Source organism: Oncorhynchus gorbuscha, linkage group LG24, assembly GCF_021184085.1.
Source record: "Oncorhynchus gorbuscha isolate QuinsamMale2020 ecotype Even-year linkage group LG24, OgorEven_v1.0, whole genome shotgun sequence".
Taxonomy (NCBI): Eukaryota; Metazoa; Chordata; class Actinopteri; order Salmoniformes; family Salmonidae; genus Oncorhynchus; species Oncorhynchus gorbuscha.
In genome coordinates this window covers 28,759,134-28,785,087 of record NC_060196.1, presented here as the reverse complement: position 1 = coordinate 28,785,087, position 25,954 = coordinate 28,759,134, and the positions used below count along the sequence as shown (strand labels likewise).

The window sequence follows — 25,954 nt, the reverse complement described above, 5'->3', positions numbered from 1 at the left end:
TGGCCCGGGCGGTGTGCTCTAGGACGAGTCTTGGTGGTTCCAAGCTTCTTCCATTTAAGAATGATGGAGGCCACTGTGTTTTTGGAGACCTTCAATGATGCAGACATTTTTTGGTACCCTTCCCCAGATCTGTGCCTCAACACAATGCTGTCTCGGAGCTCTACGGACAATTCCTTTGACCTCATGGCTTGGTTTTTGCTCTGACATGCACTGTCAACTCTGGGACCTTATATAGACAGGTCTCTGCCTTTCCAAATCATGTCTAATCAAATTAATTTAAGACAGGTGTACTCCAATCAAGTTGTAGAGACATCTCAAGGATGATCAATGGAAACAAGATGCTCCTTAGTTCAATTTCGTGTATCATAGTAAAGGGTCTGAATACTTATGTAAATAAGATATTTTTTACTTTAATACATTTCCTAAAATGTATAAAAACCTGTTTCCGCCTTGTCGTTATGAGGTATTGTGTGTAGATTGATGAGTACATTTTTTTATTTAATACATTTTAGAATAAGGATGTAACGTAACAAAATGTGGAAAAAGACAAGGGGTCTGAATACTTTCCGAATGCACCGTATATATAAATATATCAAAGAGACATTACCCTCTAAAATCGAAACATTTTCAGACCTCAAAGGTAATGTCACGATTAGTCTACGTCCCAGGCCATCATGTCTTGTAGATTCAGTTATAATCCGCAATTTAAAAGTAATGTAAAAGACCATGTAAATTCCAGAGCTGCGGTGCTTATCTTTTTCATTCATTTGTGTAGCTTGATCTACATAACCAATGGCGTGGGATGTGTCGACTCACACTGACATTAGACTACTTTTGAGGTCTTAAAAACCTCTGACAAATGTGGATTTTGGAGTCCAATGTCCCTTTAAATGTTAGACGCGCCATCTGCTCCAGGTACGTGGGTGACCATATTATAGGAATGGCCATAAATTACTAAAGCAGCACTGTCTTAAAACATCTCTGGCTGAAAGAACAGGCAATTTCATCGTCAACCATATTGAAGAGGTAAAGTGGCACAATTTACTGCAGCATTTAGGCTACTAACCAGGTACAGTGCCTTGTCTTGTTGTGTTACAGTCTGAGTTTACAATGAATTAGATTGCAAAAAAATGTTTGTCACTGGCCTAAGCAGAACACCCCATAATGTCAAAGTGGAATTATGTTTTTCGAAATGTTTACAGATGAATTTAAAAAAACGAAAAGCTGAAATGTCTTCAGTCAATGAACTCTTTGTTATGGCAAGCCTAAATGAGTTCAGGGGTAAACATGGCCTTAACAAGTCACATAATAAGTTGCATGGATTCACTCTGTTTGCAATAATAGTTTTGAACATGATTTTGGAATGACTGCCTCATATCTGCACCCCACACATACAGTTATATGTATGGTCCCTCAGTTAAGCAGTGAATATCAAACGCAGATTCAATCACAAAGACCAGCGATGTCTCGCAAAGTAGGCCACCTATTGGGAGATGAATAAAAAAATGTTATAGAAAAGCAGACATTGAATCGTGACGTTATTAATTACATTTTGGATGGCGTATCAATACACCCAGGCACCATAAAGACACAGGCGTCCTTCCCTACTCAGTTGCCGGAGAGAAAGGAGATTCAGGGATTTCACCATGAGGCCAATGGTGACTTAAAAACAGTTACGGAGTGTAATGTCTGTGATAGAAGAAAACTGAGGATGGATCAACAACATTGCAGTTAATCCACAATACGAACCAAATTATCGGAGTGAAAAGAAGGAAGCCTATACAGAAAAAAAACCATTCCCGAAACATGCATCCTGTTTGCAACAAACACTAAAGTAAAACTTCAAGAAATGTGGCAACATTTTTTTATTTTTGTCCTGAATACAAACTATCATGTTTGGGGCAAATCAAATACAACCTGTTATTGAGTACCACTCTCCATGTTTTCAAGCCTAGTGGTGGCTGCAACATCTTATGGGTATGCTTGTCATCGTTAAGGGCTGAGTCATTTTTCAGGATAAAGCAAACCTGAATGGAGCTAAGCACAGGCAAAATCCAAGAGGAAAGCCTGGTTCAGTCTGCTTTCCACCAGACACTGGGATATGAATACACCTTTCAAAGTACTGACTCGGGGGTGTGAATACTTATGTAAATGAGATATTTCTGTTTTTCATTTTCAATACATTTGAAAAAACGTTTCTAAAGACATGTTTTCATTTTGTCATTTGTCATCTCTTATTATGTGTCGATGGGTGAGAGAGAAAAAAATTGATTTAAACTATTTTGAATTCAGGCTGTAACACAACTAGATGTGAATTATGTCAAGAGATATGAAAACGTTCTGAGGTCAACATGTGTAAGGTTGCATTGTGAGGAAAAAATAACTATTCAGAATCATACGAGCCTTCAGTGTTATAAATCATTAACCCAAGGACATTTCATGTGTTCTGTGTAACCGTTCATAAATACCGTAAGACGTTTTATCTATTTGATAATTTTGTAGTGAGAGTTCAACGGGTATTGGAAGGCGAATTGTTTCTGTGGTTTTTAATGAGAAACAATTGCGCATGTAAGACTGGATGTAACTATTAAATGTGAAGATGAGACATATCCCTCTCTTGTGCCCTTTTTCTGTCCCCATCGTTCAGCTCTCTGTCATCTTAAACACACATCTCAGTCACCATCTTGACCTCTTTCCAGCTCTGTCTCCACTGTCTGCCACATGTTATCACCTTCCGCCACAAAATGTAGAGCTTGGCGACTACTGCTGAAGTGGATAAGAAACACAAAACCCCCAAATCTTCCCACCACCAACTCAGCCCGCCCTTCCCACAAGTTTTAAAAAAAAGTAATTCCGGGCTGGTCCTCGTGTAGGCCTATCATGTGTCTCTATAAATGCCACACACACTGTTACTCATGTCTCACCCTGCCTCTAGTGGCTGCTCCTGTGGGACGGGGTCCAGACGATTAGTGGTGGGGTCTACGCTGTGTTAACCTCCACCCCCGTTCTCCACCCTCCTGACCTGGCATGTAAACCTGAAACACGAACCAACCGTCTCTAGACACCTGACTCTTGGCCAAAGCTGTATATATAACACGTTAATCATTTTTAGTGTGGGTAAGTGACGTGAATGTGTCTAATAGTTTACAATGCCTGTGTGTGTGTGTGTGTGTGTGTGTGTGTGTGTGTGTGTGTGTGTGTGTGTGTGTGTGTGTGTGTGTGTGTGTGTGTGTGTGTGTGTGTGTGTGTGTGTGTGTGTGTGTGTGTGTGTGTGTGTGTGTGTGTGTGTGTGTGTGTGATCATGGGTGTTATGACCTTTTGTGTGTGTGTGTCAGCAAGAATCAAGATGTATTAAGAAGAACTGGCCTCTCTTGACATTACCAAAATAAAGGAAGCCCCACCACTTCTTAACTTAACTTGTTATGAATGTCGCACTGAGCCAGCAGGGATCACAGGTCTCCTGTCCATGTCACTGGTCCCTATTCCTGTCGGGGTGATTTCTAGGGACCAGGGGCACATTACAAATGTTCACACTATCGTGCCAACCTGACCCAGGTTACCCTGAGGTGTTTTCTCTTCACATTTACATTTATAGCACTGTTCCAGGAATTATGGTTCAGTACGGGAAAAAGTTTTGAAACAGGGAGACATTACCTGACTTTTTCCAATAAGAAACACTCAAATGTTTTCAAATGTTTTTCTACAGTGTACCCTACTGAACACAACCCAGGGCTCTCCAGAGAGAAAGGACTAATTAAACTCCCCAACTAAATCACACATGAACTGTGCACCCCATGCTGTTGAACAAATAGTGCATCCCTCTCCCTCCCTAGCTCCCTTCATCCTCTACAGTCATTGCTTTAATGAGATTAAAACAGTCACTTTCATTTCCATCCCAAGAGTGAAGAGATTCAGTGTTATTCAATTATTATTCAATTAATCAACTGTACATGTAGTCATGTGTTAAGGAATTCTGCTGCTTTTCTGGGCCTGTGTCTTTCTAAGCCTCAGCATTCATTTCTGTGACCTTTGACCCCAATATCAACTGGGCAATCAAGGTCACCTGTTAAGGTATAGAACAACCATTACACATGTTTTTTGTCACCTCAAAGGGGTTCATTTGTTGAGACGAGCCAATGTCCCAGTCTGTTTTGTAGATGTCACACGCTGATCTGTTTCACCTGTCTTCGTGCTTTTCTCCACCCCCCTCCAGGTGTCACCCATCTTCCCCATTACCCCCAGTGCATTTATACCTGTTCTCTGTTTGTCTGTTGCCAGTTCGTCTGGTCAAGCCTACCAGCGTGTTTGCTCCGCGTTCCTGTTTTTCCTAGTTTCTGTTTTCTAGCCCTCCCGGTTCCAAACATTTTCTGCCTGCCCTGACCTCGAGCCTGCCTGCCGCCCTGTACGTTTCAGACTCTGACCTGGTTAATGAACTTATGCCTGTCCTCGACCTGCCTATTGCCTGCCCTTTTGTATTTTAATAAATGTCAGAGACTCGCACCATCTGCCTCCTGGGTCTGCATCTGGGTCTCTCCCTGTGTCGTTATAGTAGATCCAGCTATATGAACGGAACAAAAATTTGCACCATTTAATTTCCAAACATTTTTACATTCATTTTGTACTATTACCATCTTGTTTAGATGTCAAATAACACACTCCACACAATACATTTTCATATATAACTTTATTGAATATATTTGTTTTATTTTGTATTTATTTTTGAGGCTCAGAAATGTTGTATTGCTTACCCATCACAAATGTCCTTAGTTTGATGAATGTGTATTAGAGTAGAAATATAATTGATTATGATCACAGGATTACAGGCTCTCAGCCCCCTAACCCCAAGGTAGGATCTTTAAAGCAGTGGTTCTCAACTGTTTTTTTCCTCAGAACCCAAATTAAACCAGGTTGTCTCAGTAGTGACCTAGTATTTGCATTTCAAAAGAAAAAAAAATCTGGAAAACTATTTTGAATTCCATATTGATTGTAATTGTAGCAATTATACGTCAAAGAAAATGTGTCAAATTTACACATATTCTTGATGAAGAATGTTAATAAACTTGATTGTTTGACTCCACAAAATCAACCAAATTCGCTAAAAATAGTTCCGAGATTAAACGATTTCATCACTTTCTACCTGGTTTTTAGTTTGAGTAAATGTTTTCATTATTTTATTTTATACTCAGACACGAGAATAAAAACAACAGTAATGTGATCATATTCAAGAAGTTACAATGGGTATACCCATTCAAAACCTCCCGTGACCCAAATTTGGGTCCCCGACCCACGAGTTGAGAATCACTGCTTTAAAGAAGAACAATAAGAATACAGTACATACCATCACTAAAATAAAGCCTATAATCTAATACACTTGTCATGAAGAATAAAAAACACAGATTAGGCTATGTTGGTTATACCTGTAATAACAAACAAAAACAATAGCCTTAAAAATGTGATGATAACAATAATTATAACAATAATAACAATAACAGTAACAATATTATTATTATTAATAATAATAAAATTAAATATATTTAAAATAAAATACAAATACAATATTAGACTCATCATTTGCGCACATGCTTCCTGCATGACGTCATCAGATTTAATTGTGATGGAGCTAGAAATCAATGAAAACTTTAAAATACAAAAATCATAGTTCAAAATGTACAAATTTACCCTTCATTTACGATTACGAGAAACAACAGCAATGTGATAATATTCAAGAAGTTACCATCTTTACAGTCTTGTAACCTGGCTATGATAATCAAGCACTCGGAATGATAAGACAAACCAAAGTTTACAACTATAGACATATTGTGCATTTCAAAATGAATATATACTCAATACTGTTGTTAATAATACATTTGATATTCTCGTCAGTGGAATAGATATATTCATAGTAGTCAAAAACAGACTGAGATGGCCCTGCACCTCCATGGCTCTTGCTCCTATCTCCAAGGCTCACACTGGCGTGGTTCTCCTGTTCAGCGTGTCCGAGTCAGTGTCCCTGTTCCGTTTGCCCCCGAGGCGGTCCAGGGTGCCCATGCCCCTCTCTCTCTCCATGGTGCCAGTGGACAGAGGTGGCTGCTGGGGGGTAAGACCGGAGGATGACAAGGTATTCAGGGGCGCAATGGCAGTGCCGCCAACCGCGGCATTCTGGCCCGCCGCAGAGAGGTTGGACTTGGAGAGAGAAGGCAGTGTACCGCTCATCATCACCCCCACTTCCTCATTGGGGAAGTAGCTGTGCAGCTGGTAGAGGGAGGCCCGGTCGACCGTGCCGTAGAGGGGGGGCCCGCCGCCACCAAGACTTCCCATCTTGGAGTCCCGAGTCAGGGTATACATGGAGATATCGCCCCCTACTCCTCCACCAGCATGGTGCGGGTTGGGCAGGGTGGCCACAGAGAAAGGCGGGGCAGACGGCGGTAATGCAAAACTCTTGGCGTCTGTGGGTGAGGTGTCACAAGGGGAGCGTGGCGGGTCGGTAGAGTGCGAGCTGGAGCGGGAGCGCCGGCGGAAGCGGTAGCTGGGCAGGCGGAGCATGGCGTGCGTGGTGCTCTTGAAGAGTTCGGTGCGTGAGCGGCAGCGCAGCTCCTTGTTCTTCTCGATGTAGATGTTGACGGCCAGGACGCCCACCATCTCAGCCAGGATGAATGAGAGGCCTCCGAAGTAAAAGGACCAGCCGTACGAGTAATGCCACTTCTTGTCCTCGTCCTTCTTGGGCGAGATGTCACTTAGCGCCGCAGAGATGTACACTATCACGCCGATGATGTTGCTCAGGCCTGGGGGACAGACAGAGGTGAGATGTGTAAAAAAAAGTGAGATATAGACTCGAATATACACCTGAACAAAATACACACACAACATGTAAAGTCTTGGTCCCATGTTTCATGAGATGAAATAAAAGATCCCAGAAATGTTTCAAACGTACAAAAAGCTTATTTCTCTCAAATTTTGACCACAAATGTGTTTGCATGCTTTTTTAGTGAGCATTTCTTCTTTGCCAAGATAATCCATCCACCTGATCGGTGTGGCATATCAAGAAGCTGATTAAACAGAATGATGATTGCACAGGTGCACCACTCTAAAATGTGCAGTTTTGCCAGACAACATAATGCCACAGAGTTTTGAGGGAGTGTGCAATTGGCATGCTGACTGCAGAAATGTCCACCAGAGCTGTTTCCAGAGAATTGAATGTTAATTTCTCTACCATAAGCCGCCTCCAACGTCGTTTTAGAGAATCTGTCAGTACGTCCAACCGGCCTCACAACCACAGACCACATGCAACCATACCAGCCCAGCAAAGGACCACCACATCTGACTTCTTCACCTGTGGGATCGTCTGAGAGTATTTCTGTCTCTCATTCTGATTGGCTGGGCTTGGCTCCCCAGTGGGTGGGCTTGACTCCCAAGTGGGTGGGCCTATGTCCTCCTAGGCCTACCCAAATCTGTGCGCCTGCCCAGTCATGTGAAATCCATAGATTAGGACCTAATAAATGTAGTTCAAATGACTGATTTCCTTATATGAACTGGAACCTCAGTAAAATATTTTTAATTGTTGCCTGCTGCGTTCTTTTTACATTTTTGTTCAGTATAATATGTCATTGATTTTCTCTGAGCTTTTCCATAGGGGGGTGGGGGAATGGCTCTAAACGAACCGTCTCAACTTGATTACTTCTCTTGTGTTATGTCTCATTGACCCATATCTCCACTTAGGAGGTAATATATGGCATATTACTAAATAAACCATATTTATTACTTCTTTTGTGTTGTGCCTCATTCACCTGAGTCTCCACTCAAGGGATGATATGCTGTATGTGGTGGCAGGTAGCCGAGTGGTTAGAGCGTTGGGCATAACCGAAAGGTGGCTGGATCAAATCCTCGAGCTGACAAGGTAAACATCTGTCGTTCTGCCCCTAAACAAGACAGTTAACCCACTGTTCCCCGGTAAGCCGTCATTGTAAATAAGAATTTGTTCTTAACTGACTTGCCAAATGAAATGTAAAAAAAATCTCATTGACATGTGGGAAATCTAAGCCGCAACCAACATCCTTAACATGAAACGAGTAATGGGGAGGGAAAAACAACACAAAATGATGATGAAATGATGGGGATAATTATATTAGCCTATTAGAAACAACAACACTCGTTTCCGAGTTCAGAGACCATTGAGAACATTTTAGGCAGAGTAGGGCATTCCATCATAACAAGAGGAAAAGGAGTATGAGTCACCATCGAGCATGATTTGAACTCCAGAACTAGGCTTCATCTGTGTCCAGGAAACCAGCCCCATGTGTACTGAGTAATAGAGAAACTGTCAAGAACAAGAAGCCGGCGCCTTACCAGCAGCCACAAACAAGATGCCTCCTCCTAGGATGATGTTCCTCTTGCTCTTGTAGAAGCTGCTGGATGCAACACATATCGCTCCCACCAGGAGGAGTATAGCACTCAGGATGGGGAAGATACTGGAGGCTCGGACAACACCTGCAGACGGAAGGTGGTGAAATGTTCCTTAGTTGCTGATCTAAGGTCAGTTTCTTGTTGACAGTGGTGAATGGTTATAGTTGTGATTTGGGAAGGGTAATTTGAGCCTGGATCTATGCCTATGGGTATCTTCTACCTGGACCTTTGCTTAGATAGGAGATCCTGTCCTCTGATAATACTGGAAGCGACTTTAAACTTATTGTGTCGTAACCTGCTGAGCTTCGCAAATACGTGTATTAAAGATGAATGATTAAAGATAAAGTTGTGAAGGTGACTTGTAAGGGGTAGAAACCCAAATTATTTCCCACTCGTTTCGTTCCGAACAGAACCAGTATTTGTTAAGTTACGTTCCGCTGTTCCGACCAGCAAAATAAAGTTCTCAACTGGTTTGAAGCGGTTTGAAGCGGTTTGAACTCCCCAAAAAGTACCGGCTTATATTATTATTTTCTGTTCCATTTTAAACCTCTAAAATAGTTGGGGGAAAATTACATTTAGCTGTAGGTGAAATTACTTCACCAATCAGTGCAGCTAAACGAGCAGGTAAGCGATTTAATCTGTATAGGGAAGTCACAAAGAGCTAATTATATTTTGCCGTAACAGCATGGTTTTAATCATAATGAAAGACAAACACAGACACACTGTGCTGCCAGTCACAATGTAAGGCGCCAGATGCAACTGAAATGTTGCAGGGGAGGACAAAGCAAGAGAGGAGGGGAGGAAGCTTGCCTTGAAGCGCTGGGAATCTTGTTATGATGCATCTGAATTACGCCCACAGAATTATACCTACGGAGGATCAGCTCTATGGAGGAACTTGAATGTCTTTGAACTTCTGAGTTGGTTTAATGTTGGACCAGAGCAAACGTACCTAGCTAACAAGCTTGTGTGTGCAGAGCAGCACTAGAATTAAAAACACATCTTACCTTTCTGTACTTAATAAAGCCAATGTGGTAACTATAGTATATCTCCCCAATTTCTGAAACCACGCTTGTAACGTCATCAGGTGGCTACAGTAACCTATGCAGGTAGCCTACACACACACGTACACCCTCTGGTAAAGATGTCCAGCTGCCAGGCAGACGCTGGAATATGTTTCTGAGTGACACAGGGGCTTTGTTGTGGACTGGAAGAAAAACAATGTCCGGAATGTAAAAGAATGTTATTAACCGGTTCCCATGCTTTTAAACATAATGGTTCCGTTCTGGAACAGTATAGATCACGGGCTCCGTTACTCAGATAATTGTGTTATTTTCCAGTTTTTGATTCTGTTCCCTGAACTGGTTCCAACCTTTGCTTTTCCGGCTGCGTATGTGACATTGTCACCATCTGGGGTAGAGTAATATACCACACTAAGCATTTATTTTGTAACACCTTTCATAAATGACTAAATGTATCCTACATTCTTATTCCAACCGATGTTCTGGTTGGATTGGAATATCCTATTCCTTTGTTATAATTCCCTCCGGCAAATGAGAGATACTGATTGAGTTAGCTAACTCTTAACCTTGTACCTCGGCCTTCACTAATGCTGTTTCCCAGCATTTCTTTTCAATTCGACATCACATCTTTCTAGTGACATCCTCCCACTGCCCACGTCTCCTTACTCACGCAGGCGATACTCTGCTGGATCCCACGTCTCCTTACTCACGCAGGAGATACTCTGTTTTGCAGTAGATGCTCTGTTACGTCGTCTCCTTACTCACGCAGGAGATACTCTGCTGGATCCCACGTCCCCTTACTCACGCAGGAGATACTCTGCTGGATCCCACGTCTCCTTACTCACGCAGGAGATACTCTGCTGGATCCCACGTCTCCTTACTCACGCAGGAGATACTCTGCTGGATCCCACGTCTCCTTACTCACGCAGGAGATACTCTGCTGCCTCCCACGTCCCCTTACTCACGCAGGAGATACTCTGCTGGATCCCACATCCCCTTACTCATGCAGTAGATACTCTGCTGCATCCCACGTCCCCTTACTCATGCAGGAGATACTCTGCTGGATCCCACATCCCCTTACTCACGCAGGAGATACTCTGCTGCATCCCACGTCCCCTTACTCACGCAGGAGATACTCTGCTGGATCCCACGTCTCCTTACTCACGCAGGAGATACTCTGCTGGATCCCACGTCTCCTTACCCACGCAGGAGATACTCTGCTGGATCCCACGTCTCCTTACTCACGCAGGAGATACTCTGCTGCCTCCCACGTCCCCTTACTCAAGCAGGAGATACTCTGCTAGATCCCACGTCCCCTTACTCACGCAGGAGATACTCTGCTAGATCCCACGTCCCCTTACTCACGCCGGAGATACTCTGCTGGATCCCACATCCCCTTACTCACGCAGGAGATACTCTGCTGCATCCCACATCCCCTTACTCATGCAGTAGATACTCTGCTGCATCCCACGTCCCCTTACTCATGCAGGAGATACTCTGCTGCATCCCACGTCCCCTTACTCACGCAGTAGATACTCTGCTGCATCCCACGTCCCCTTACTCATGCAGGAGATACTCTGCTGGATCCCACATCCCCTTACTCACGCAGGAGATACTCTGCTGCATCCCACGTCCCCTTACTCACGCAGGAGATACTCTGCTGGATCCCACGTCTCCTTACTCACGCAGGAGATACTCTGCTGGATCCCACGTCTCCTTACCCACGCAGGAGATACTCTGCTGGATCCAGTGATTGTCCAAGGTCCGCTCCTTCCACGTCTCCTTACTCACGCAGGAGATACTCTGCTGCCTCCCACGTCCCCTTACTCAAGCAGGAGATACTCTGCTAGATCCCACGTCCCCTTACTCACGCAGGAGATACTCTGCTAGATCCCACGTCCCCTTACTCACGCCGGAGATACTCTGCTGGATCCCACATCCCCTTACTCACGCAGGAGATACTCTGCTGCATCCCACATCCCCTTACTCATGCAGTAGATACTCTGCTGCATCCCACGTCCCCTTACTCATGCAGGAGATACTCTGCTGCATCCCACGTCCCCTTACTCCCGCAGGAGATACTCTGCTGCATCCCACATCCCCTTACTCATGCAGTAGATACTCTGCTGCATCCCACGTCCCCTTACTCACGCAGGAGATACTATGCTGCATCCCACGTCCCCTTACTCACGCAGGAGATACTCTGCTGCATCCCACATCCCCCTACTCATGCAGTAGATACTCTGCTGCATCCCACGTCCCCTTACTCATGCAGGAGATACTCTGCTGGATCCCACATCCCCTTACTCACGCAGGAGATACTCTGCTGCATCCCACGTCCCCTTACTCACGCAGGAGATACTCTGCTGGATCCCACGTCTCCTTACTCACGCAGGAGATACTCTGCTGGATCCCACGTCTCCTTACCCACGCAGGAGATACTCTGCTGCATCCCACGTCCCCTTACTCACGCAGGAGATACTCTGCTGGATCCCACGTCTCCTTACTCACGCAGGAGATACTCTGCTGCCTCCCACGTCCCCTTACTCAAGCAGGAGATACTCTGCTAGATCCCACGTCCCCTTACTCACGCAGGAGATACTCTGCTAGATCCCACGTCCCCTTACTCACGCCGGAGATACTCTGCTGGATCCCACATCCCCTTACTCACGCAGGAGATACTCTGCTGCATCCCACATCCCCTTACTCATGCAGTAGATACTCTGCTGCATCCCACGTCCCCTTACTCATGCAGGAGATACTCTGCTGCATCCCACGTCCCCTTACTCCCGCAGGAGATACTCTGCTGCATCCCACATCCCCTTACTCATGCAGTAGATACTCTGCTGCATCCCACGTCCCCTTACTCACGCAGGAGATACTATGCTGCATCCCACGTCCCCTTACTCACGCAAGAGATACTCTGCTGCATCCTGATCATAGTCTGCATCGTCCGGGAAATGATTGATCTGAGAACACACTCCTCTCTTCAGCCCTGAGAAGGAGAGAGAGAGAGAGAGAGAGAGAGAGAGAGAGAGAGAGAGAGAGAGAGAGAGAGAGAGAGAGACCCTTGAGAAAGAGACGTGCCATTTCCAGGCCCAGGGAAATGTGCTCATCTGTGGGGACACAAATGTGCGTACAGGAACACTACCTGATCTAACGAGCACACTATACTTTGTCAATGGTAGGTTACGGGGGGACTCTTTGGGAAGATTCACCTACTAATCACCTCGGCCACAGTACAGTAGACTATATGATTACAGACATTGACCCTTTCTCTCTCAGCTCATTCACTGTCAAGCTACTAACACCTCTGTCTGATCACAGCCAAATTACATTGTTCCTCAAAAGAACAGACATGGAAACAACCACACATTCACAGCCCAGTAAGCTATACAACATCAGCAATTCATACGGATGGGCCCAAAACAACACAGAAGAATACCACAAAGCAACCTGGAACCAAAATATCCAAACACTCTTAGATAAACTTTCTGAATACCACATTCACTCACAATAAAGAAGGCATCAATCTGGCAGTAGAAAACATCAACTATATATTCAGGCAAACGGCAAAAGAAGCACAATTGAAATTGAAATAGATAAAAAACAAAACCACAGATAACAACTGGTTTGATGCAGATTGTAAAATTATATAAGGAAAAATCACTATCCAACCAAAAGCACAAAAACCCAAATAATGGTGAATTACGCCTTCATTACTGTGAGACTTTAAAACTCTATAAACGTGCACTCAGAACCAAAAAAACACAGTACAACAGCAAGCAGCTGACACTAATTGAGGAATCCATAAACACACACAACTTCTGGCAAAATTGGAAAAAAAAATCTAAACAAGAGGAATTAGCGATACAAAATGGTGACATATGGACGACCCACTTTAAAACACTCTACAAATGTAACGGTCGTCGTATGAAGGAGAGGGCCAAAGCGCAGCATGGTAAGTGTTCATCTTGATTTTTAATAAGAAACGTGAACACTGAAACAAAAACAATAAACGACAACGTGCAATAACTCAACCGAAACAGTACCGTGTGGACCAAACACTGACATTCCCACAACTCAAAAGTGAACCCAGGCTACCTAAGTATGATTCCCAAACAGGGACAACGATTGACAGCTGCCTCTGATTGGGAACCAGGCCAGGCCAAACACAGAAATAGCAAATCATAGAAAAACAAACATAGACAACCCACCCAACTCACGCCCTGACCATACTAAAACAAAGACATAATAAAAGAACTAAGGTCAGAACGTGACAACCAGACCGTTCAAATTGACACAAACGCAGAACAACGCCCAATTCATGAGAAGTTGAATGGATTAGAAGAAGCTATAAAGGACAATCAAAATCCACTGGACTCCCCAATTACTGACCAGGAGCTCTATAAGAAACTTCAGGGTCTCAAATTTAAAGAGGCATACGGACCTGATGGCATCCTAAATGAGATGCTCAAACTCACTAGTGCAACATTTCAATTGGCTATATTAAAACTGTTTAATTTGATCCTGAATGTAGGTTATTTCCCTGACATCTGGAATCAAGGACTTATAACCCCAATCTTTAAGAATGGAGACAAATTTGACCCTAACAATTACAGAGGCATTTGTGTGAACAGTAACCAGGGGAAGGTTTTCTGTAGTATTATAAACTTCCTTGATAAGCACAATGTCTTGAGTAAAAGCCCAATTGGATTTATACCAAAACGTCGCACAACTGATCATATTTACACCCTACACACCCTGATAGATAAACATGTCCACCAAAATAATACCAAAATATATGCTTGCTTTATCAACTTCCAAAAAGCATTTGATTCTATTTGGCACGCAGGACTGTTCTACAAAAGTTATTGAAAGTGGTGTAGGGGGTAAAACATATGATATAATTAAATCAATGTATACTGGCAATACGTGCAGCATTAAAATTGGTAAGAAAATAACAGAATTCTTTAACTGGGGGCGGGGCCTTCGCCAGGGTTGCAATCTGAGCCCTGCAATCTTCAATATTTACATTAACGAATTGGCCACTATTCTAGAAAAATCCTCAGCCCCTGGTGTTAATCTCCACAATTCAGAAGTTAAATGCCTACTCTTCGCAGATGATGCCTGCTGTCACCCACAGCACATGGCCTACAGCAGAGCCTGGACCTGCTAGAGCAGTACTGCCAGACCTGGGCCCTGGCAGTAAACCCCAAAAATACTAAAATAATGATTTTCCAGAGAAGATCCAGATCTCAGGGAATTAAACCAAAGTTCTCAATTGGTACAAAATATATAGAGTACTGTACACACTACAATGACTTAGGTTTAAAAATAAGCTCAACTGGACACCTTAATGAGGCAGTGAATGAGCTGAGAGAGAGAAAGCACGCAGGGCATTCTACGCCATTAAAAAGCTCATTCAAATTGAAATACTTATTACAATTTTGCTAAAACTAATTCAATCTGTCATTGAACCAATTGCACTTTATGGCAGCGAAGTGTGGGGTCCACTTGCAAAACAAGATTTCAACAAATGGGACAAACACCCCATTGACACCCTGGATGCAGAGTTCTGTAAGATGATCCTACATGTCCAGAGGAAAACTACAAACAATGCATGCAGGGCAGAATTAGGCCAATATCCACTAATAATAACAACTCAAAAAAAGAGCAATTAAGTTTTGGAAACATCTCAAATACAGTGACCCCCTCTCATATCATTACCAAGCCCTGCAATGCCAAGAGCTGAGCAAATAAAAGAGTCCCCTCATCCAGCTGGTCCTGGGGCTGAGTGCACAAACCTGTTCAACTAATGCACTGAAGCCTCAGGACCAGATCATCCAATCAATCAGGATAAACCAAATTACAACACAGTCAAAACACAACTATATTGCTTATTGGGAAACACAAACACAAAGCAAAATGCAGTGCTATCTGTCCCTAAATCGACAGTACACCGTGACTAAATATTTTACCATGGTTACTGATCAAAACCTTAGAAAAACATTGACAAAGTACAGGCTCAGTGAGCACAGCCTTGCCATTGAGAAGGGTAGACACAGGAAAACCTGGCTCCCTGTAGAGGAAAGGCTGTGCAACCACTGCACAAGAGCAGAACCTGAGACGGAGCTGCATTTCCTGTCAAAAATATAAAACAATTAGAGAGTGTCATTTTCCCAAATTTGAAACCCTTATTCGAGAGAGAGAGAGAGAGAGAGAGAGAGAGAGAGAGAGAGAGAGAGAGAGAGAGAGAGAGAGAGTGGATGGATGGATGGATGGATGGATGGATGGATGGATGGATGGATGGATGGATGGATGGATGGATGGATGGACAGAGAAAGAGAGAGAGATGGACAGAGAGAGGGATGGACAGAGAGAGAGAGATAGGCAGAGAGAGAGAGAAAACAGAGATGGACAGAGAGAGAAAACAGATGGACAGAGAAATACAGAAATATGGGAGAGAGATGGGTATTAGAGAGTATTGGAGACAGAAACAAGACAGGACAGATATCTGGGGCTTGGTGTATGGACATATGAAGTATTCATTTGAATCGGTTGTGACAGTCAAATGAACCACAAACAACCCTTTGTACTCTGAAGAGGACAACAGACTTCATCAATAATTAAGAAGCTGTAATCAGTATGTTGAGCATCTGCCACAAATATTATATATAATGGCTGTTGTTGTCCTCTTTTGCGGTCTATCACTTACTGTAGGTAGCAAATGGAGTCCCACTCCATCAGACTATAACTAATGACTCATCACTCATACTTCTGACTCGTTACAGGAAACTAGGCGTATGTCCGCATCACTATTTCACAGGAGAGACATTTAAAAAATAATCTAAACGCATTTTTGGGCAGAAATTTCTACTGGAACATCTTTTATTTATTTATTTTAATTTTAGCCCTTTTTCTCCCCAATTTCGTGGTATCTAATTGTTTTTTTTAGTAGCTACTATCTTGTCTCATCGCTACAACTCCTGTACAGGCTCGGGAGAGACGAAGGTTGAAACATACTGTCCTCCGATACACAACCCAACCAAGCCGCACTGCTTCTTAAAACAGTGCCATCCAACCTGGAAGCCAGGTGTTGGAGGAAACACCGTGCACCTGGCAACCTTGGTTAACGCGCACTACGCCCAGCTCACCACAGGAGTCGCTGGTGTGCGATGAGACAAGGACATCCCTACCGGCCAAGCCCTACCTAACCCGGACAACGCTAGGCCAATTGTGCGTCGCCCCACGGACCTCCTGGTCGTGGCCAGTTACGACAGAGCCTGGGCGCGAACCCAGGGTCTCTGATGGCACAGCTGGCGCTGCAGTACAGCGCCCTTAACCAATGCGCCTTAATATCAAACATGTACAGCATGTACAGCATGCCATCTGTATAAACAAATAAAATTGTTAAATTTTGAGTCTAGTTGGTTTAGCCACAGAAAAAGACAGCAACCTTCCCGCTTGCTATGATTGGCTGAGATAATGACTGGCTTGACATGCCAAGAGATGAGTCTGGATTGGTCTGCCATGGTTTTTATCTATTTAAGCTGGTCAGTATTTTTTTTTTTACCTCCATTTTACTAGGCAAGTCAGTTAAGAACAAATTCTTACTTTCAATGACGGCCCAGGAACAGTGGGTTAACTGCCTGTTCCGGGGTAAATCGACAGATTTGTACCTTGTCAGCTCGGGGACTTGAACTTGCATCCTTTCGGTTACTAGTCCAACGCTCTAACCACTAGGCTACCCTGCCACCCCTAGAAGTATGTGTAGGTAATTCTGTCTAATGTAGTTTACATATATATATATATTGCGTAATAGAACTGCATAAGTGTTGCTCTCCACTTTCTTGAGGACCGAGTTTTGAAATCAGTGGAATGCATGGTGGAATTAGAGTATGATACAGTAGCTAAGGAAATGGAGAAAACACTCTGGATTACATTTTCAAACTAAGGGCAACCGTGGCATCCGTGACAGAGAGGGAGAAGCATCCATCCATGTATATGGGTAAGATAGTCTAGCTAGCTACATTTTCTGATATTACACGTTTTGAAATTAGTCAGAAAGTCATTTTCATTTCAAGTTAAAGTGTACTATTAGCTAGTTAGCTAACGTTACATTTATGATTTATGACCATTTCAATTGAATGTTAACGATGTCACTGCGACAACTGTTGATATACGTAGCTGGTAAATTCGCTCTGGCTATCTACTCCAATTTCAGAGCACTTTCGTCTAAGTTACCAAGGCTCTGGATAACATAAAAACAGCCTAACCAGCTCTGCTAGGGCGAGTAAAATAGTCAGAGTGAGCTGTTCTCTCATTTGTGTCTGGAAGTAGCTACCAAGCTAGCCAACGTTAGCCAGTTAGCTTGGGTGCCCGACTGCTGTTGTTGGACAGAACGCTCGGATCAACCCTTAAAGAGACGGGTGGGGCTAAAGCTTAAGAGGGTGTGAACGATGCTGAATAGGTGTAAACAAAAAAGAGCTCTTAAATAGGTGCACCAAAACATTCAAAGGCCATTTTTTCAAAAGTGAGGTTACAAGTTTATCAACTTTCAAAGCAGAATTACATTCCCATTGTTCCTCAACTGTAGTGTATGATAAACCATTTTCTAGCTCTGAGTCTCTAGCTGTATCCAATGTAAAAAATAAAATTTAAAAAACACAATTTCAAATTTGCTACATAAGACTGAACCGAATTGGTCGATCACAGTTGCCTCTAGCATTCGCTGGTCTCACGAAGCCAAACCTGCAAAATCAAGTCATTGTCACGCATGGTTCTCGACAAGACTAGTTTCTCGCAGATGACAATAGGGTAAAAATGCTAATGTTAGATCATGTTAGATAAGCAGCTCTTGAAATGTGCCTTTTTTCTCCTGACTGTCTGCCACTGCCCACTGGATGTCCTCTAAATGCACTCCAGGCAGCACTGTGTCGAACCGAGTCTTTCATGGTTGAGCTGCTCATCAGCTGCACAACACACACACTCTTGTACACACACCTGCACATGCATGTATGTGCACATAAACGCGCGAGCCAAACACAGTAATCCACCCACACACACACACACACACACACACACACACACACACACACACACACACACACACACACACACACACACACACACACACACACACACACACACACACACACACACACACACACACACACACACACACACACACACACACACACAGAGGCATTCATCTGACCCCACCAAAAGCCTGGAAATACACTGATTACCCCATCACCCCTCCCCCTCACCACAAACATCTAGACCTCCCCTTACCCTCCAGACAGCAGATCCTCCAGAGGCCAGAGTGGGTGAGGGCACCAGGGTCTTTCTTGTCCTTGTTGTTGGGGTCGTCCTGGGAGGAGTTGGCCGTGCTGTTGCAGATGAAGGCCCGTGCGTACAGCCAGTAGTCCGTCCCAATGGCCACCGCCATCAGGGAAAAGGCTGCAAACGCCCCCAAAGTGGTGAGGACAACCTGGATCCCCTTCTCCCACCACACCATGACTGGGCCGGAGAGGGGGAGGAGAGAGAGGGATTGAGCAAGAGAAGAGCTGGTGAAATGGAAAAGATGCCTGAAAAGCTACAAATCAAGAGTATCCTCTTGAATGGTGTGGGTGTGTCTGTGTTTCAAAGGAAACAACCGATATGCCACAATTGACCCGTTATTGACCTGGATGTCCAAAACCTGGTGTGTCGATTTCAATTCAATAAGACTTTATTAATCCCAGAGGGACAATTAGAAAGGCATTGTCAGTTCTTTGTCTATCTGATGACTTGTAATTGTTTAAATACAAAAGCCCTTTGAGAAGGGAAAAAAACGAAAACTTCAGTATAACTGTCTCGTCTAGTTACAGAATAATTAAATCATATTGTTTCCTTTTGAATCCAGGCATCTGTTAAGCTGTCTTTGGTTAAGTGTTAACGTTAAGTGTGTGTGCGAGTGCATGCGCGTTTGGTGAAGTGTGTTTCTAGTGAAATGTGTGTTACCTTGGGGCATGCCTCTGCCTTTCGCCTCCATGTCTGCAGCTTGCTGTTCCTCGTCAGTGAAGAGTGCGCACTCAGAGTCCCCTCTGTCCAAGCCACATCCATAGAGCGCTCTTCCTCTCTCTATTCCCTCTCTTCTCGTTCCCCCTCTCTCTCTCTCTCTCTTTCTCTCTCTCTCTCTCTCTGCTCCCGTGTTCCTCCCCTTCTCACTTACCTCTGTCTCTATGTGAACGTGGATCCACAACTCGAGGTTTCGTCCCTCCTCTCAGTAAGTGGCCATGGCATGCGTCTCAGCGTTGCTCCTGTGGGGTGAAGAATAAGAAGAAAAAAGAAAGGTTTTAATAAATGAATGTGATGTGAGAGGGACGCCAAGTAAAATGGTCTTTCTTAACCTTACAAAAAGATGAATTATGAATACAACTGGGTTTGAACATTATGCCATGACCAACCCGAAAGGAAAGAATCTGATCCGTTTCCACATTTCACCTAGAGAGAGACAGAGGGATATATAAAGCAAGAGGGAACAGGAAAGAAGCGAGAGAGCGTGCTCTATTCCATTGCCATGGCAACAGCAAATTCCAAAGTCTAGGACGGAACAGAACACTGCGAGTGAGAAGCGAGTGGGGGGTGAGGGGCAGCTGAAACAGCTGAGGGGATTTTGCCGCGATTAAACAGTGTATAAATACTGATGCTGAAGATCTCAATATGATATATATTTTTAAAAGAGTGAGTCATTTCAAAGCCATGATAACACATGTCGAATCCTAGTGTACTGTTCAATTAAGGGAAGTAATCAAGACCATTCAGATGATGACAAGCACTTCGGTATCATTATGTAGTTGAGCTAACATATGCTGTATGTGAGCATCTCTGGTACACATCATGGCCATTAATATGGAGTTGTTCCCGCCTTTGCTGCTATAACAGTCTCCACTCATCTGGGAAGGCTTTGCACTAGATGTTTGAACATTACTGCGGGGACTTGATCCCATTCAGCAACAAGAGCATTAGTGAGGTCGGGCACTGATGTTGGGCGATTAGGCCTAGCTCGGCGTTCCAATTCATCCCAAATATGTGTTCAATGGGGTTGAGGTCAAGGCTCTGTGCAGGCCAGTTAACTTCTTAGTGATCCCTTCACGCGCCAATCCCGTTAACGGGATTGATTTGACAACACCCAGTGAAATAGCAGGCGCCAAATTCAAAAACAGAAATACTCATAATAATAATTAATAAATCATACAAGTGTTATACATCGGATTAAAGATTAATTTGTTGTTAATCCAGCCACAGTGTCAGATTTCAAAAAGGCTTTACAGCGAAAGCAAACCATGCTATTATCTGAGGACAGCACCCCATAAAACATTTAATAAATTACCTGTAATCTTGATCCAAACATTTCAAACAACTTTCCTAATACAACCTTAGGTATTTTTTTTACATAAATAATCTAATCAAATTTAAGACGGAATAAACTGTGTTCAATTGCAGATAAAAACAAAGTTGAGCGAGCTTTCAGGTCGCGCACCCCAACCTCAACAGTACACTTCACTCGACCCTCGTTCTGAACTGCCCTACTTCTTCATTACTCAAAGGAAAAACCTCAACCAATTTCTAAAGACTGTTGACATCTAGTGGAAGCGATAGGAACTGCAAGCAAGTGCCTTAGAAATCTAGTTCCCCATAGAAAATACATTGAAAAGAGAGTGACCTCAAAAAACAAAATTCCTGGATGGTTTGTCCTTGGGGTTTTGCCTGCCAAATAAGTTCTGTTATACTCACAGACATAATTCTAACAGTTTTAGAAACTTCCCAGTGGTTTCTATCCAAATCTACCAATTATATGCAGATCCTAGCTTCTGTGTTTGAGTAGCAGGTAGTTTACTTTGGGCATACTTTTCATCCGGACGTGAAAATAGTGCCCCCTAGCCTTTATTAAGTTCTTCCACACCGATCTCTAAAAAACATTTCTGTATGGACCTCACTTTGTGCACAGGAGTATTGTCATGCTGAAACACGAAGGGGTCTTCGCCAAACTGTTGCCACAAAGTTGGAAGCACAGCATCGTCTAGAATGTTATTGTAAGCTGTAGCATTAAGATTTCCCTTCACTGGATCTTAGGGGCCTAGCCCGAACCAGGAAAAACAGCCCAGACCATTATTCATCCTCCACCAAACTTTACAGTGACACTATGCATTCGGGCAGGTAGTGTTCTTTTGGTGTCCATCGAACTACTAGATGGTGAAGTGTGATTCATTACTCCAGAGAACGAGTTTCCACTGCGCTTTACACCACTCCAGCCAAAGCTTGGCATTGCGTATGGTAGTCTTAGGCTTGTGTGTGGTTGCTCGGCCATGGACAATACTTTCATGAAGCTCCGGCGAACAGTTCTTGTGCTGACGTAGCTTCCAGAGGAAGTTTGGAACTCGGAAGTGAGTGTTGCAACTGAGGACAGACCATTTTTTCGCGCTACGCTCTTCAGCACTCAGCGGCCCCATTCTGTGAGCTTGTGTGTTCTATCACTTCCCTTGTTGCCCCTAGATGTTTCCACTTCACAATATGAGCACTTACAATTGGCCGGGGCAGCTCTAGCAGGGCAGAAACTTGACAAATGTACTTGTTGGAATGTCACTGAGCTTTTCAGTACAGGCCATTCTACTGCCAACGTTTGTCTATGGAGATTGCATGGCTGTGTGCTCAATTTGATACACTGTCAGCAATGGTGTGGCTGAAATAGCCGTATCCATTCATTTGAAGAGTTGTCCACATACTTTTGTTTATCATAAGATGCAAACGTACATACAGAATGATTCATGAGCAGCAAATACAGTTACGTTTACAGAAACGACCTAAAATGCAACTTTTTTCTATATTAAATTAGATGCATCATTCATCAAATGATTCAGTGTACTGCAGGAGGAGCCTTGTAATGATAATATAACAGCCCAAAAGTTAGGTCATAGTCATCAAACAGGGGTTTATGACTCACTATTTCTACCCCAGTTTCAAGAAGCAAAGTAAGTTCATTCCATACCTGAACCTACTGAAACGTGTTTAAATGATACACAAAGATGATTATCCTCCATGTTAAAAACCATTAGAAGGTTTGTGTTTCTATAGTTGTTTCTGTACATACTGTTTAGAAAGCAAATGACCTAGATGCACAGATGATGGAGGGGTTTTGCCATCAGCAGCACATCAACACAGAATGATGATAAAGGAAGTGATCGAGTTCACGGACAAACCAGAACCACATACTGAAATGCATGAATTTACAGCTTTGGGGTACATGTGGCATTAAATGATGGGTTGATTGGGGAGATTCTGTAAGACTATAACAATGCAGAGTGAACAAAACGTATGGGTTAAACAACAAGAGGGTAACCTCGGATATTAGTTGCACTTCTCCACATTGTGCACAAAGAGACACACATACATGCAGAAGCACACACTTTTCTTATCTTTGGTCTGAATCCTGAAATGTCCCCTGATTTGCACACTGTATGTAAAGTGTATTGTCAGTAAAGAAGAACTGTGCTGCAAAAGTTGAGGAGAGGCAAGTAGCTTGGGAATACTTACTGTGTATGCGCGTGTGTACATGAGTGCGTATTTGCGCGTGTGCATGAAATCATAAAGCAGAACCATTGCATTGATATGGGCAAAACTAAATGCACAACACCCTGGTTTTAAGCAAACTGCCTTCATGGTCATTAACCAATTGCTGCTGAAGGAATAAGAACATTTGTTGTATCTGGAGCATCATAGAAAGCAGAAGCAAAGTCAGTGCATTTATTAACTGATGAATGTGGAGGTCTGTCTAAATGTAGCGCTTCCTCTGTCTTCTAGGCTAAGATCAATTCCATCTGTTTATTATCATCTACCACTATATGAGACCAGCAGCGCGCGAGAGAGAGGGGCATGCCAAGTTAAGAAACCTGACAAGATCGGATTTGAAAAAATCGGATTTAAAATAAAATGTTGAGTTATTAACAGCTTTTTAGTAGTCTCTACCTGAACACAATTGATGCACGCTAGGAATATTTGCATACTTTGCTGAGGTAAATCGTCTCAAGGCTATTGATTTGGGCATAGCTGGCATTGTACCGAGTAGCCTACATTTCTGTGTAAACATGAAATAAGGAACTCTTATTTCAATGCAATATTGTTTTCAAAAAAACACGTAGGATAATTACAGTATGTGCATTTCGATATGTAGGCTAATATTGTGAAAAGTAATACTATGCTAATTATGTACCTGGACCTGCTCTGCAGACTTAACACGCACATCCCTCTTTTTATCATGCAAATATAAAATAACTTTCGGGAAGCATATCATATAGATATTTGACACAAACTTTATTCTGCTTATGTTTGATCTGTACAGTAATCTGAATTTCGGCAGTAGTTACGGTGGACGGACTCTTTATGCGAGGCATGTGCAAGAGACGTGAGAATGAATGGTATTTATTGCGAGGATGAACGTCGAGGGATGCGGTGGGAGTTGGAGGGCGGGGGTGCAGTGATTGAAAAAGCTGTTTTTTAATAAAAGGTCAAATCAGACGTTTAATTCCTTAATTATGTCATCCATTATAATAAACATTATTGTATAAATGAATAGGCTATGATGTTTTTAAACGATTATTGGATCATTTATAAACGTTTATTAGGGAGGGGGGTTATAGCCTATGAACGTAATGCCAGTCTCAAGTGGATTTATTAGGCCTACATGAACCATCTTAAGACGGTATGAAGGTCAACCATTTTGGTCCTGGAGTTGCTACACCATGCCTTGCAGTGCTGTGATATGATACTGTATGCCAATGTTTGTTAGCTAGCTTGACAGTTTTAGAGACAACTTTTTCTAATTAACTGTCAATATGCCAACATTCCATCTAAAACAATGCAGTCAATCCACAGCCAGACACTGGGTGAAATCAGTTGATGACAGGACATAGACAAGTTGTAACTGCAACAAGTATCATATTGTATCATACAATAGCACCCAGAGTTTTACAAGAAAATAGAAATTGAGACATTTATGGTCTGTTTGCATGTATGTTACAGGCTATTTATACAGAAAATTAGTAAAAACCTGTATAAACTGAATCTATAATTATATGAAAATATTGTATCTTAACAATCATTCTAATACACAATATCTGATCTATCACATGCCTTACTTTGATGTTCCTGCATAAGTACATTTAGGATTATGCCTCTACTGACATTCATTCCAATTAGAACAATGGCTGCCATTTTCACCCCATTCTGGCCCCTCTAGTAATTTAATAGGATCTCTATGTGTTCACCTAATTTTCGAACATTGCTATGGACAAAGCCAAACAACAGAGTTAATCATTTGAAAGAGTCAATTTATAGAGTATACAAGCCAAGTAAACAATTATAAATGTGAGTGTACAGGTGTAATTTTCTATTTATTTCGTTCAAGTTCGCTAACGCTAACTTCAGCTAGACTTACTAGTAGGCTAGTTCTGTTGTGATAATTAGTTGTGTTGTGTCAGAGTTAAGGCCTGAGCCATCCACCAAGTCAATAACTATAACGATAACTCTAATGATAAACTATAGGCTACATAACTATAAAACGTTGGAGGAAGGAACGTTTGGAGGAAAGCTTCTGATGTATCGTTCAACAGCCCTACACCTGTCAATCAACTGATCAAGGCATCCTGACGCACATCTTCTCTAAAACACAGATACTGAGATACTGGTTCAGACCGTTCAGTGCTCTCAGGGTGTATTCATTGCAAATAATACTTAAATGTACATGTAGGCCTATATGAAAATATAGTAACTCGTATTTAAATGTAGCAATTCAACAACAAACGCCCATTAGCCAGCGCATCTTTTACAGCATGTATTGGCCTCGTTGCTCAAGTGGTTTGCAAGTGATTTCCGACATGCATTTTCTATGCTGTAGGCCTGTTATACGTTCAGCAATTAGCAAGAGCAAAGCCTGCTTCTTTCCCCGAACAGGCTGTTAGGCCTAGTATTAAAACATATATTAATAAATGTCCTATATCGTTTGTAGCCGATAGCTTTTCCTGGGATTTCACGAGAAGAGGAATTGCCTATTGTGGAGAGGCTTGCGTAGTCTATCGCCTGTTGCGCACGGTAGCAGCTGGAAGAGAGAGGCTAATGATGTGACCCCGAGGGAAAAAGCTAAATATTAGCTACATATTAGGCTATTCATTAGTTAAATATTAGGACTATAAGCTAAATATTTACCTGGCAAAGTGCAAGAAAAATAAATGAACAAATTATGAAATTAAATTCCTCCAGGCTGCACTCTGTGGTCCCTGGGCACGCCAAGCTCCACTAATTGATAAGGCCTACGTTTTTTGACAATTATTATCAAGTGAATACACAATTATTGTTCATAGGCTGTAAACTGCAGTGATGTATTGGGTCATTTTAATAACCACACACACATCCTGTTTTGTTTCATAATGAAAAACTGCATAGGCCAACAGTCCATTTGGATCAGTTTGGGTCTTTCCTCGTTAGTTTAGAAG

The 25,954-nt window shown here is 42.8% G+C and overlaps 1 protein-coding gene across 2 annotated transcripts; it reads right to left on the bottom strand.

The window, feature by feature from the left end:
* Positions 1-5,942: 5,942 nt before the first annotated feature.
* Positions 5,943-19,907, bottom strand: LOC124013117 (voltage-dependent calcium channel gamma-4 subunit-like). 2 transcript variants are annotated; one of them, XM_046327288.1, is made up of 6 exons: positions 19,874-19,907; positions 19,428-19,726; positions 18,717-18,944; positions 12,331-12,414; positions 8,344-8,484; positions 5,943-6,782 (listed from the first exon to the last, which is right to left on the bottom strand). In XM_046327288.1, the coding sequence occupies exons 2-6, from the start codon at positions 19,456-19,458 to the stop codon at positions 5,965-5,967; spliced, it is 1,302 nt and encodes a 433-aa protein (XP_046183244.1). In that variant the 5' UTR covers positions 19,459-19,726; positions 19,874-19,907; the 3' UTR covers positions 5,943-5,964. The 2 variants fall into 2 exon arrangements, with proteins under 2 accessions (XP_046183244.1, XP_046183245.1); XM_046327289.1 differs by lacking the exons at positions 8,344-8,484; positions 12,331-12,414.
* Between the last annotated feature and the right edge of the window lie 6,047 nt (positions 19,908-25,954).

Coding starts and splice junctions, on each gene's coding strand:
- LOC124013117 (XM_046327288.1), bottom strand. CDS start 19,458: ATGGAGGCGAAAGGCAGAGGCATGCCCCAAG. Junction 18,945..19,427: donor AGGCAGAGGCATGCCCCAAG/GTAACACACATT, acceptor TCTCCGGCCCAG/TCATGGTGTGGTGGGAGAAG. Junction 6,783..8,343: donor CATCTTGTTTGTGGCTGCTG/GTAAGGCGCCGG, acceptor TCTGTCCCCCAG/GCCTGAGCAACATCATCGGC.